The sequence below is a fragment of the Schistocerca americana genome, chromosome X (assembly GCF_021461395.2).
Source record: "Schistocerca americana isolate TAMUIC-IGC-003095 chromosome X, iqSchAmer2.1, whole genome shotgun sequence".
Taxonomy (NCBI): Eukaryota; Metazoa; Arthropoda; class Insecta; order Orthoptera; family Acrididae; genus Schistocerca; species Schistocerca americana.
The window spans coordinates 303,007,704-303,022,846 of record NC_060130.1 but is presented as its reverse complement, the minus strand read 5'-3'; the positions used below and the strand labels follow the sequence as shown (position 1 = coordinate 303,022,846).

At 42.3% G+C, this 15,143-nt stretch overlaps 1 protein-coding gene across 1 annotated transcript in view; it reads right to left on the bottom strand.

Annotated features, from left to right (window-relative positions):
* Positions 1–14,874, bottom strand: part of LOC124555492 — a 341,553-nt gene extending 326,679 nt beyond the window's left edge. Inside the window, exon 1 of the mRNA XM_047129417.1 lies at positions 14,779–14,874. Within this exon, the coding sequence (XP_046985373.1) occupies positions 14,779–14,854 (76 nt within the window). The 5' untranslated portion in view covers positions 14,855–14,874. The remainder of the gene's footprint in view (positions 1–14,778) is intronic.
* Positions 14,875–15,143: the final 269 nt, after the last annotated feature.

Here is a 15,143-nt window from a genome sequence, read left to right as displayed (position 1 = left end):
GCAGTGACGGGGCGAGGGACGTTTGCATGTGAGAACCGACAACCATAGCGCTGCACGTAAACCGACGAACGGCAACAGGGCAATCCCATAGCCAATCGGAGCGCGTGGCGCCAAGTTTCCGTAGTTTCAAAATGGTGCGTTGTCGACCTACACAGCATTAGTAATTTTGGTTCCTACTGGCATCAGCTATCCACGATTAAAACTTCGTGACAATTTTTCCCCACTGTGTATATTCCCGAAGGTATTCGGATTTTTCCACTCTGTGAAACTTTCCATATATTGTGTACATGACTTAGTGGTTTTTCCTTCTTCCCATGTTTTCCGTTTTTTTTTTTCAATACGATATATGTAGATCTGTTTTCGCAGATACTTCATGTAAATATTCCAGTGCTTCTTGCTTGGTTGCTGAGTATTGCCAGGTCATCTTCAAATGCCAGCATTTTATGATCGTTTTGTTTGCACATGTTCTTCCTAACTGAATTTCTTTTCCTTTTTCTTCCCATTGATAATTTTGTCGAAGACCATGGTTAACAAAAGCGGTGGAACACCATCTTCTTTTCTGACCCCTGTATGTAGCTCGAATAGGTCTGAAATTTCTACCATAAATTTTACTTTGGGTGTGTTGCGTGTGTGTTCGCGAGTGTCCTGTTTCTGTCTATATATTATTCTCGTGTGTCAGTGTCTATGGAGCCGTAAGCCGCCTTGAAGTCCACGAGTGTGACGACAGTGTTGTTCATCTGACTTACGAGCGTTCGCAGATTCCAAATCTGTTCAATACAGTACCTTCCTTTTCTGAAGCCCGTTTGGTATTCACCTATCTCTGTATCAGCTTGTGGTTGAGTAATGCCTTTAACAATTTTGTAGGCGGCCAGTAATAAGTAGATACCTCCAGTTATTAGACCCTGCCTTGTCGCCCTTTTTGTGAAGCGGGTGAATCGATGTACATTTCCATTCCCGGTGGAATTCCTGTATTTTTTGTGGCTTTATTTTAATTTACGCAAATACACAGTTCTGGTTATGGTTAGGTATTGAATAACATTTGATGTATTATTTACTGTCGCAGCGCAGGTGACGAAAATATTGGGAATGCTTTTTGTTTGCTACGGAGATCTACAAGGGACGCCAGCTGAAAAGACCCTAAAAATTAGGTTGTATTTTCAGTCGGACTTTCAAAATTCTGGCGTGTGGCGTCGTCGTGGTCGTCCTTTAATCCAAAGATTGTTTTGATGCAAAATGGTTCAAATGGCTCTGAGCACTATGGGACTTAACATCTGTGGTCATCAGTCCCCTAGAACTTAGAACTACTTAAACCTAACTAATCTAAGGACATCACAGACATCCATGCCCGAGGCAGGATTCGAACCTGCGACCGTAGCGGTCACGCGGTTCCAAACTGAAGCGCCTAGAACCGCACGGCCACACCGGCCGGCTGTTTTGATGCAGCTCTCCACGCTATTCTATCCTGTGAGAGCCTCATCTCTGCGTACCTTTTGCAGCCTTCTTTCATCTGAACCCGTTTACTGCAAAATCCTTGGTATCCCCCCCTTTCACTTTCTTCAATCACCAAACTGACGATTTCTTGATGCCTCATGATGTGTACTATCAACTGACCCTCTTTTTAGTCAAGCTGCGCCACATTTCTTTTTTCCCAAATTCATTCAGTACGTCGCTAACAGTTACTCGATCTGCCCATCCAATCTTCAGCAGTCTTCTGTAGCATCAAATTTCAAAAACCACTATTCTCTTGTCTGAATTGCTTGTAGTCAACGTTTCACTTAGTACAAAGCTACACTGCAGGCAAATATCTTTCGAAAATACTTCGTAACGTCTAAATCTATATTCGATGTTAAATTCTCCTTTCAGCAATGTTTTTCTTACTATAGCCAGTTTAAATTTTATATCCTCTCTGCCGCGCGGTGTAACCGCGTGGTTAGAGGCGCCAGGTCACGGATTGTGCGGCCCCTCCCGCCGGAGGTTCGGGTCCTCCCTTGAGCGCGCGCGTGCGTGTGTGTGTGTCAGTTTGGTTCCTTAGGAATTCACACACATTCGAAAATATCCTCTCTACTTCAGCCGTCATCCATTATCTTGCTGCTGAAATGGCAAAACTAATCTACTGCCTTTACTGCGTTATTTTCTAATCTAATTCACTCAGCATCGCCTGATTTCATAGACTACATTCCATTATGCTTGTTTTACTTTTGTCGATATTCAGCTCGTAACCACTTTTCAAGACAACATCCACTTCGTTCGATTGCTTTTGGAAGTCATTTGCTCTGTCTAGCAATTAAAATGCCATCGGCAAACACCCGTTTTTATTTCTTCTCCCTCAATTTTAATTCTCTTTCCAAATTTCTCCTTGGCTTCCTTCACAGTAAGGTCATTGTACAGATCAAATAACATTGGTAACGGGCTGCAACCATGTCTCACACCTAAACCAATAAATACCATAAAAGTAGGTTTTCTTCTTCAGTCTGTCTTCTGTAAGTCTTAGGATCAGTAGTGCCTCACGTGTTCCTACATTTCTCCAGAATCCAAACTAATCTTCCCCGCGGTTGATTTTCACGGGTTTTCCCACTTTTCTGTAAATAATTCGTGTCCGTATTTTGCAACCATGACTTATTAAACTGATAGCTGGATAATATTCACAACTATCAACATCTGTTTTCTTTGCAATTGGAATTATTACAATCTATTCTCTATAGCCAGATAAAATCATTTAAAATGTTTGGCTGGCCATCTTCCGCAACAGCTATTCCGTAACAAATATTATTCAGAAAACTTGTCTAACTGCAGTACGCTTAAGACAAGAAAAGTAAAATACTACTACCTACAGACCACTTAATGTTTGGGATGCTACCTGTACTACTGTGTTGCAGTTATTGCTGACGATGTAGGTATGAAAGATTTTGCAGTCTTTCCCCCCCCCCCCCAAAAAGATGGATTATTCGTATCAACATATGGCATGAAATTCCTTCAAGAAATAAAATTTGTACCTGGAAAAATATCAATATTCACACTAAACCGCTTTAAGCATTTGTTACAAATGTAAATAAGATTTCTGGTTTCCGTGAATCTTTTGTATACAATTTTGAAAAAGAAAGGCATGCTAGAAGAAATCTGGTAGCCAATTTATGCTCTTACACATTCCTACTCTTATAACATTTGTAATCTGTGTGAGTGGTTCTTTTTCCTGTATCACAATGTCGCCTTCAAGAATCGACCAGAAATCGTTTACAAACTCCTATGAAACACGCAGCGAAGTCTGGAAAAAATGGTAATGTAAACTTCAGTCCTGCACCACCCTATACTTCCGTTCCGTGTGAAGATTTTTCCTTCTAGACTCGATCAAGTTTACTGACAAAGAATTAGAGACAACTGAGTTTACATCTGGAACGATAAACACACTTCAGCTGTTACACCGTAAATTTTTACGTCAGTGGAAAGCATATTGCAGACTATTACACCAGTGTGTTTCATAACTTTTATGGAAAATTAACAAAAATGGTATGACCAATCTTTGAATTTTCATGTGTCCCATCTTGACAGTATTCGTAAAGGTGTCATTACTAGAAAATTATTTCCGTCTCTTCAGTCTAAAAAACCCATCAAATATGCGTATTAATCCTGAAAATGCATATACATTCCCTATATTATTCGTAATACATCGTAAATATACAGCTCGCGCGGTATAATACCTAAACAAAATTAGCTTGCACAGGTCATCTGAAACATTCAAATCGCAGTCAATGTTTTTCTCGTATTAATTGAAATATGTATTTCGCCAAATGAAGATGGGCGACAGCTAGAAACGCGTAATGACAAAAATACATGAGTTGGCTGGTTGCTGTATTTATTAAAATATGATCTACAGGAACGGGGCTGAACAACCAATAAAATCGATATCTTTTTACCCATGTTCGAAGCAGAACAAATCTTCAGATTACGTAAGCGTGATTCGCCGAAGAAATAATACCGTTTAACAGACAATTATGACAAGGGAATAGCAAGAGTCAGACGAAGCTTTACTTGGCAAAAGTTAGTTTGCTTTTAAGAATAGAGGTTAACATATGCAGCACTTTCCTAGTCATACTTCCCGACACAAAAGCTGCAAGTGACCTCTTATTAGTTACCAAATCGCAAACTGAGATGATTAACCCCTTGCCGTACAATTTAGTGCCCAAGCGACTGGAAACTATGCATGCGAAAAGCGACAACAGGATGCGTGACGATCTCAATACAACTCGACATGGGGATACCTGTTAATGTAGCTACACGTGGTACTGATCTTGTAAACGTTAACACTAATTCTTGCTATTTATGTATATTTTCGTAATAACATTTCAAAAAGTACTGCAAAACAATTTTTGCACATAAACAATACTTTAAATTATAAACTTAGTGGCCTTCATCTGACTTCTTCAGAGGGAACGTACAGGGTTATTACAAATGATTGAAGCGGTTTCACAGCTCTACAATAACATTATTTGAGATATTTTCACAATGCTTTGCACACACATGCGAAAACTCAAAAAGTTTTTTTTAGGCATTCACAAATGTTCGATATGTGCCCCTTTAGTGATTCGGCAGACATCAAGCCGATAATCAAGTTCCTCCCACACTCGGCGCAGCATGTCCCCATCAATGAGTTCGAAAGCATCGTTGATGCGAGCTCGCAGTTCTGGCACGTTTCTTGGTAGAGGAGGTTTAAACACTTCACCATTAAGAAAAATGTTGCTTCATCACTGAAAACAAGTTTCGCACTGAACGCATCCTCTTCCATCAGCTGTTGCAACCGCGCCGAAAATTCAAAGCGTTTGACTGTCATCGGGTGTCAGGGCTTGTAGCAATTGTAAACGGTAAGGCTTCTGCTTTAGCCTTTTCCGTAAGATTTTCCAAACCGTCGGCTGTGGTACGTTTAGCTCCCTGCTTGCTTTATTCGTCGACTTCCGCGGGCTACGCGTGAAACTTGCCCGCACGCGTACAACCGTTTCTTCGCTCACTGCAGGCCGACCCGTTGATTTCCCCTTACAGAGGCATCCAGAAGCTTTAAACTGCGCATACCATCGCCGAATGGAGTTAGCAGTTGGTGGATCTTTGTTGAACTTCGTCCTGAAGTGTCGTTGCACTGTTATGACTGACTGATGTGAGTGCATTTCAAGCACGACATACGCTTTCTCGGCTCCTGTCGCCATTTTGTCTCACTGCACTCTCGAGCGCTCTGGCAGCAGAAACCTGAAATGCGGCTTCAGCCGAACAAAACTTTATGAGTTTTTCTACGTATCTGTAGTGTCGTGACCATATGTCAATGAATGGAGCTACAGTGAATTTATGAAATCGCTTCAATCATTTGCAATAGCCCTGTAATAACACGATGCCTAAACGTAGATACTGTCAGAAAAAAAGTAACTACATGGAGAAACGCTCCCCTTGAGCGAATTTCTAGTAGTAAAATACTCAACAAAATTTTAGTCCTGCATCGCGCGTTAATTTCGAAAGCATTGTAGTAGCTATAGGGCTACATTACACCCCGTGCATTCCCACGCCGCTTCGCACCTTGTGTCACATGCAAATTTCACACTTTTTTTTAGGAGTCAGATCTGTATGTTTCGGGAAATCGGCCCAATACTGCGCCCAGAGTCGAAGAGGTTTTACCTATGTATGGTTTTCCACACTTTTTGAAGTTCGGCAAATGGACATTATTCAATGTTATCTCTGCTATATAACTAACATTCGGTAATCAAAATTTCAAATTTTACAACGTATGTTTCCCTTCTCTGACCGCGTATTTATTTTTGTTAACGTACAATTTAAATAGAGCCTTATCCGACTCGCAAAAGAAAAAAAAAATTGCCCGACTTTCGTCCCCATGAAAGTGATTAGTGATGTTTGCGTTTGGTCCGCATTCGTTTCCACGAGTCGGACTCAAAGTGCGCCAAGGGATTAAAACACAGCGGAATGGACCAGGATGCAGACTTTATGAGAGCAACATTTACGGTGTAATCTGCTGCATTAGAGCAATCTCGGAAGCCAAAGCGACAAAATTATCCAGCTCTTTGCCAAAAGCTTGTCTATTCCACTGTGAGTTAATCATTTCACTGAACCTCCGCACCTGCATTTCCATGACTAACAACTGAAGAACGCATAACACAGCAACTTTTATTTTAGGAATATGACGCTGTAATTACTGCGCGTGTTAGCATAATTATACTGTTTCAAGCAAATGCTTGGTTTTTTGCCAAATGTCATTTAGGTCTTTTGTAAATCTACCAATCAATCTTTTATTAGGAGGAATTGTTTCTAAAACGAGTTTGGATTTGTAATTTTCAAAAATGGATCATGCACAAATTCAGAGTTTTACAGAAATGACCTTGACGGATGGGAAACAGACACCTTCTCCACTTTAAATAATTTTTATTCTGTTTCAGGGGCTCGAACTAGGATGTATCCTCCTCAAGTATTCGAATAAAATAGCTTTACTAATGGTGACTAACATCTGTGCAATCGATATTTTAGTGATGCCAGCAAGGCATTTTCTTCACGACTTGGATTTTTCAACATTTTTCGATCTTACTTATTCGCGCAGGCTATGGAGAAGTTAGTGCCCCGGCAAGGACAACGTAAACGAATATTTACTCCACACAATGATGAGCCAAAATACTATCGCCACTTCCTACCTCGAGATTGCCTCCTGGTAGCTTTGCGTGCACGTGACGTTGTAAGCCAAGTATAAGGCGTGACCAAAAAGTTTTCGTTCGAAGGCCTTACAGTCCTGAATCTGTATGCCAATCAGGCAAAATCGCCCTGAGCATGGAGGAAATCATTCAATCGACGCACCAGCTGGGAGATATCCGTTTGGTAGCGCACCATGTCCTGCGTGAAGACCGTAAATGCCTGCTGCATATTCTCGTCCAACAGGAATCGCCGACCCTTCAAGACTTGTTTTAAGGGAGGATGAGGCTGGTCTCCCAGACCGGCCAGCGTCTTCTGTCTAATAGCGACCAGCACGGAACTTTGATCACCATTCCACAAAGGTGATTTTCGACGGACATGCTGCCCCACACACATTCTTCATTCGTCGATGGGCGTCTGTTTTTGTCCTTCGGCAGCCACGAAAAGGATAGCACAGTGGTCCTGTTTGGACACATTTGGTAACAACGTCGCCATATTACACGTTTCTGCATTTACCTCATGCACGTCAGAAATGCACGAATGTCACACCATTCCCCTGCCTTTTTTTTTTTTTACTTTGAGTTTCGATTCCCCCGAAGGGGGCGGTCTGGCAGCAGCTTAGTACGCCGTTCTTCAGCCTAAGAATGTTTTTTTTGAAAAGGTGAAGATGATAATAGAAACAGGCCATAAAATCTGTGACTTAATGGTAAAATGGCGGAAAAGTGTGGAACTTAAAACATAAAACAAAGGGTAGATGATGCTAATAAAATACACAGGAAGCAGACAGGTAAAATAATAGACAATTAAAAAACACGGCGAAGTCTGGTTTCTGTTCGCAAGAGATAAAATTCACACCCAGCGACAGCATGATTTCTGTTCGCAACACTTTGGAAAGACGCACAACACTGAACACTCACTTGAACACTGCACTAAAAATTTGGCACAAATATGACATACCACAGCCGAGGGCAGACGGGGGGGAAACTGGACAGATGGTGGGAAAGAAGGGGGGGGGGGGGAAGGAGAGGAAAAATGAAGTGGAGGGGGGGTTCCTGTCTGCATGTCGGTGCTTATATACCTGCAGCAACGTCCTCTAACGGAAGCTTTTTGCTCGCCCCTTATATGTAACCGGAGCAGAGACCAATGGGGAATCATTATAGCGACGATACGGGCAGGAAGTGGGGAAATTCACTGACTTAAGAAAAAATGAATGGAAGGTAGGTCCATATGTTCAGTGCTCGGAGACTAGCATCTCGGAAACCGCGGAGATGTTCGGCTGTTCGTATGCTATTTCGTGAGCATTTATACCAAGTCGGTTTAAGGTCCGTGAAACACGCCTCTTCACAGAATGTGGAGGTTGGAGGCTTGCCTGCTCTGTAAAGTAGGATAGCCAGCGGTCTGTGGCAGATCTGTCGACACAGTACAATGCTGTCTAGGCACGCTCAGCGTATATTTTTGGACATCGGGTTCCACAGCAAATGATCCATTTGTTTGTTTCCATACCGACCCAACGACAGCGTCAGTTTGGACTGCAGTGGGCACGGGATCATCGAGACTGGACAGTGAAAACTTATTGCCTTGTGGGATGACATTTATCTTTTTACACCATATTGAGGGTCGTATCTGGAGACGGCATCATCCAGGTGAATGGCTGCTGGAAACACGCACCGCGCCATTCTCGCAGGTTGGCAGGGGCAGTGTTCACCTGGGCTTCCAAGGGATCTGTGGTAGTAATCTAAGGCACTATGGCAGCTGTGGACTACATGAATGTTGAAACTTCCTGCCAGATTAAAACTGTGTGCCGGACCGAGACTAACTCGGGACCTTTGCCTTTCGCGGGCAACTGCTCAGATGGTAGAGCCAGGAAGTTTCATATAAGCGTACACTCCGCTGCAGAGTGAAAATCTCGTTCTGTTCTACATGAATGTTATTGTCGATCATCTGCATCCCTTCATGCTTGATGTCTTCCCCAAGTGTGATGGCATTTTCCAGCACGATCACTGGCCACGCCACAAAGCCAGATCGTTCTGCACTGGTTTGAAAAACATGATAGTGAACTCACATGTGTGCCTTGGCAACGAAATTCGCCTCGTTCGAATCGGATGGAACACATCTGGGACGATACCAGGCACCAGCTCTGCGGCCACGCATCGCCGGTAAGTAATTTACGGAAATTGCATGACCTTTTCGTAGACGTCTGATGTCACACTGCCAGAAATCTGGCAGGGACTTGTAGAATCCATGCCTCTGCTGGTCCAACGGTGGACCAACACATTGTTAAGCAGATGGTTATAATGTTTTGACTCTTCAGTGTATATGATATCTATTGAGTACAAAACCGAGTAAGTCTGTACATCTAACATGGGTTTATGCTCTTGTGGTACGCAATGCAAGTGGCAGATCGGTTACCGAAGTAAAAGGCAGGCTCTCAGTAGCTATAACCATCGGCTTGAGAATTCCTTTCTTAGACGTGAGAAGACTTGCAAACGCTTACCGCAATTTCAATTTGTGGGCTGCCCATGTTCATTGGGTGTGGTGAAGCTAACATCTCCCGATGAATTAAATGACATTGTGATTTACATCTCTCCCAGAAAATAACTGAGTAAATAGAATACTTTTAACTTAAATATAAATCAACAAAATACAAATTGCTATGACCAGTCACATTTATTATATTATACAGCATGAACCTCAAATCTTTCCCTGCTTACAAAACTTTGTATTTATGTAACTATGATCGATAGAGCTATGCGGTTTGCTGCAAATGATAACTTATTTTTATGTACACATAGCTGCGTGTGCTCAGTTACACGAATTTGAACCATGGGCAGGGTTTCAGCAAGGTGGTGCATCGCTTCAGTAGGGGTTGTTTGTTCACAAGTTCTTGGACGAAAACTTTCTGTACAGGCTGATCGGCGAAGACGGTCCAGCATCATCGCCGCGAGATTCAAGAGAACTGATTTTTTCTGTGGGATTACGTTTAGGATACAGTATTCAGTTCAGCAGTTCCTGACATGCCAGTTCTTACGCTACGAATATGAATTATTGTCAAGGCAGTTGCGGAAGAGACGCTGCAAAGACATGAAGATAAATTTAGGATCGTCTAGAAGTTCTTACTGGCACATATGGAAGTGTATCCACAAAAAAATACAGTTAAGCTACCATTTGCAAGAAAGCCCATAACTGTGTGTAGCTTAGTTCCCTAGAAATAAATGTTTCTAATCAGTGAATGACTGCTCACCCTATATTTCCACTACGTGTTTCGGAGCATTATACCATTATCCTGTGGACATACAGTTATGCCAAAGCATGAATGTATTGCATGTACTACTTTTGGGTATACTGTGGCACTGTTTCAGTGGTCACAGGCACCTTTTCCAGTCTTTTACATCGCATTCTATACAGCTAACTATAGTCCATGTGATTTAAGTATGACAGAAATAGTTCAGTGTAATACGGGAGTTATTCCGTCTCTTGCGATTGTGTGAAGTCCTACTTGGACCAGACGTGTTTCGTTTTATTTAAAGTATCTTCAGTGGTCAGGTTTTCTGGGTTCTAAATTATTTCCATGCGTGTTGTGCACAGGGCTTAGATTCTTGGCAAACAGCACTACACTGACACTATGCAGTGCAGCGTGCCGAAAGTTGAACGACTGCAAATAACGTACAACCCAAAAGATTTGACCACAGAAGATACTTTAAATTAAGCAAAAGTTTTCTGGTTCAAGCAAGACTTTATAAAGTCATAAAAGATGGAGTAATAACACCCATTAGATGTAAAACGGTGACTGCAGAAGACGCTCCAAAAACAAAAAAAATGGCTCTGAGCACTATGGGACTTAACTCTTGAGGTCATCAGTCCCCTAGAACTTAGAACTACTTAAACCTAACTAACCTGAGGAACACACATCCATGCCCGAGGCAGGATTCGAACCTGCGACCGTAGCGGTCGCGCGGTTCCAGACTTAAGCGCCTAGAACCGCTTGGCCACACCGAAAAACAAATAGACAACATGTATAATCCAGTGTATAGTATGTGATGTAAATAGAAAACGAGCCAGTGAACACAGACTGTGCCATACAATACGTCCATGCCATATGAAGTGACAAACTCGCCTGATGTATAGGCATAATCCTGCGGAACGCCTAATGGAAAGTATAATACCGGGTGATCAAAAAGTCAGTATACATTTGAAAACTGAATAAATCACGAGATAATGTAGATAGAGAGCTACAAATTGGCACACAAGCGTGGAATGACATGGGGTTTTATTACAACCAAAATAATACAAACGTTCAAAAAATGTCCGACAGATAGCGCTTCATTTGATCAGAATAGCAATAATTAGCATAACAAAGTAAGACAAAGCAAAGATGATGTTCTTCACAGGAAATCAACATGTCCATCATTCCTCAACAATAGCTGTAGTCGAGGAATAATGTTGTGAACAGCACTGTAAAGCGTGTCCGGAGTTATGGTGAGGCATTGGCGTCGTATGTTGTCTTTCAGCATCCCTGGAGATGTCGGTCGATCACGATACACTTGCGACTTCAGGTGACCCCAAAGCCAATAATCGCACGGACTGAGTCTGGGGACCTGGGAGGCCAAGCATGACTAAAGTGGCGGTTGCGCACACGATCACCACCAAACGCTCGCAAGAGATCTTTCACGCGTCTAGCAATATGAGTTCTTTTTTTCTAATAAAACCCCATGTCATTCCAAGCATGTGCGTTAATTTTTACCTCTCTATCTACATTATTCCGTAGTTTATTAAGTTTTCAAATTTGTACTGACTTTTTGATCACCCGGTACAATAAATGAACGGTTATACCAATTTGTATTTTCAAGTAATATTCATTAGAGCCACGGGACAGCCAGGGCTAAAATACTGTCGTTTAGACTGGAATAGAAGATGCAGAGAAGTGTTTTGTATTCTCCGGCAGACTGCAGTGGGAACGCCAAGTATTTGGGTGAGACGTCTGCAGGCAGCCAGACACAACAAGCCGCAAATAGACGCTCGCCGCTGCCCTCGTCTCTACTCCATACTTACAAACGCTGCCCTTTACTAGCACTTGTGAGTGGCCGTAGTTGCTGTATAGTTACTTCGGATGTTCTAAATCCGTCTGTGCCACTACTAAAAAGGTTTATTTTACTCGACACGTGTCGTTCTGTTCACTTAAAACATCAGTGATCTGTAATAAAACCTTCACAACTTTGATATATATATAAGCCGGTCATTTCATAAGCTGCTGAGGTATGATTCCTTACTAACTGCAGGAAAGAGAATGAAAAAAAGAAAGATCACACTGGAATAGCTTGTGAAACCAACTGTTATACATAGCAAAACTAAAAATGTAAATATGTGATTCCGATTCCCTGTAAAGGTTTTAAATGAATAGGCTAAAACGTAACGCATATGATAAAATATACATTTTAGTTATGAAATTTATTTTCGTGTGTGTTCTACCAGACCTGCAATTTTTTTTCATATTTGTTCCGTAGTTGTATACGCGCTTTACAATTACAGGCTCATATCTAAAAAATGGAATTTTCCTCAGCCATATTTGTGATGTAGCTGCAGAATTGCCAGTATAGATTTTTATGCAAGATAATCTGTGATTACGTTCGATTACCTTTCTTGAAAGCGGATTTTCATTGAAGGTAAAATATGGTTCTGTCTTGTTATGAACTGAAGAACTTTGCCGAAGTTCACAGCATATTTTGTTCTGAATTTCGGTTTGTTCGTTCAAAACTTCATTTAGCTCCCTTTTCCACTAAGAATTCAGAGATTACTGCTTATGTCTACTGTAGAGTGTCCGCTAAGAATTAGTACTAAATGCGGAGAGGCGGTTTTCGCTTTTGGTTGCATCTCTGGTGGAAGATTCCCATGAAAAATGCAATTCATACTATTATTGAAGTTCCAGCATAGCAAATACCAAAAACTGAGTCGTTGCATAGACGGCTTTAAAACATCCTACATAGGAAATACGCCAGCAACAAGTTGCAAGACGCTCTATCGCAGTAATACACACGCGTCGTCTGAGGTGCTTCTCAGTCTAAACAGCCCGTTTGATGAGATACAAATTAGAGAAAGAATTATTTTTCCGTCTTACACGAACTTTTGTTAATGGTAACTCGCACCTCACGATAAAAAAAATTTAAAACATCTGCTACCATGTACAGCTTAATCTAATTCCAGAAACCAAACTTACCACATTCTGACTGGGGAGCTAATTGTCGCAGCAGTTAGAAAATATAGAATTATAAACCTCGTTTTACAAACGTCATTCAGATCAAGTGGCTGTGCTGCAAAGAACGCTGTTTAGGCAAGGTGCCAAACGTACCGCGTACCGAATGCGGCCAGATAAAGATTTAATACAAATCCTAGAGAAAAAGAAAGCAAGCCAGGTGACGCCCCCTTTTGAAGTAAAAGATACCGATGTCCCTTATGTAGTCAAACATCAAACATCAATAACTCTAGCGGGACGGCACTGCCATCCAAGAAACAAGCTCTTCGGTCTTTCGTAAATAAAAAAATTTAGTGTTTTAGTAGGGCGTGCAGCTAAGCGGTCGCTAAGAGATTGCAGCTCGCCACTTCCACAAAAACCTGCGCGAACTCCCTCAGGATTGTACCTGTTATTGCTCACAGCTGCCAGGTGCAAACCAACAAAAAGAACGGCCATCGCTGCCGTCCCAAGCCACTATTCATCTGTCAGTGTCGCCATAGAAACGGGTACAATGGAAAATACGCCCCTTCTACAAAGTTTTTCACTCTCAGCCGTTTATCAGAGGCCTCGGGTTCGACAGCTGGAAGTTAGCGTCAGAATTTCGGGCCTGATCGGTATTCTCGGCCACGAAGTGTGATTCATTGAACGCAGCAAAAGCACCTCTGGGAAAGGAGAGAAACTAACGCTCGACTACAACGTCGTAGAGAAATCCCCGGCCTTACATAATTCTCAGAAGCCCGTGTGCAGGCAAATGGCAGGTACGGCAATGAGCATTTCCGCTGTTGGAATGCCAGCCGGATGCTCGCGAAACCTGTCTCAAGTGCAGTCTACACGCTAAATGCGTCTTATTAGAGATTCTCCATACTGCACAGAATCATTTTTCTTTATACTACTTCCTTTATAATACGTTACTCAAAAAAGTGACCACAATTATCAGATATTCTGCAACTTTCGTCCTGTTAGAGCCTTAAGAGACCGGTCTGAATTGTGTGCGTCACTCGACTATGCTGCGAGTATGAACACTGCAAACGTGTTAACGTAGCTTCAAAGTCTAGGACACAACATTACTCCGACTCAGTGTTTTACCGCATTTTTTGTCCATTTTAGAGCTATGTGATAGCTCGGGCATTGTGCAAGTGGCGGTTTTCTTCCAACACATGCTTCACCTACGAAGCGTTACCTCTCGGCGCAGTTGCATGAATTAACTTGCCAGTCTCCCCATATCTTTGTTTCAGGAGTCTTGTAACACGTGACGGTCTAAAATTCGTAATCCGTCCACGTGTTTTGAGCACTCGGCAGTAAGCACAACTGAATTCCATATCACACGTTGACAGAAAGCTATGATGTATTTAGTCACATTACAGTTATCGTAAACGTAGTTTGTTATAAGCTTATTTGGAAAACAAGCATGTACAGCATTTGTACGAGTGGAAAGCATGCTGACGTACGAAGACGCGGAAGCATTACGCGTTTTGACATATCCAATAATCATCATAATTGCTGGCACTTTTTGTATTATACTGGTCCCTCAGCTGATTACGAAAATCACTTCCACTGTATGTTGATTTCCTCATTTCGAATAATCGTGAGCTTGCAAATTTAAATTGTGAGTAACAATTCTCTACCATCATCAAAATTTACTCTATCCTTATCAACAGAATGAAAATTATTTAAAAACATTCGTTTATCTCGGTAAAGCGTCTTAACTGACACGATAGTATCCAAAGCCAGCTTACGAACAAATCTTTACATCTAGTTTCATTATAGAAACTGCTGCTACAATAATGCTTTTTTTTTAACAGAAAAGAATCGAAATAATAATGGGGTCAGAATGGCGTGCGGCTTTCGACATGATTTGCGCAAAGGGAAATTCGAGTGCTTACCGGAGTGCAGCGTGCAGAGCAGGACGAGAAGACGGGCCAAGCACGTGCGCATGCGTGTATCCACGTTCGTGTCCATGCTGCCGGCTTGCCGCTCGGGCACTGAATGAAGCGCCGATGAATGAGCCGTGCCACGGGTGGGAGCTGTGGGGTGGGGATGAGGAGCGATGGTGGGGGTTGAGGGGTGGGGAGGGGTCAGAGGGGGGCGCCAGGCGGCCGGTGAGCTGCCCACCTGCCTGCGCGTGCATTCCGCGCACGTTTTCGGCCTTCTTTATACTTTTCAAGCTGGACACATCTCGATCGGCTGGCACGCGATTTACTCTGGAAGCTATGCGGGTCGCTAGTTTTTGTTCGCTCGTAGATGCTTG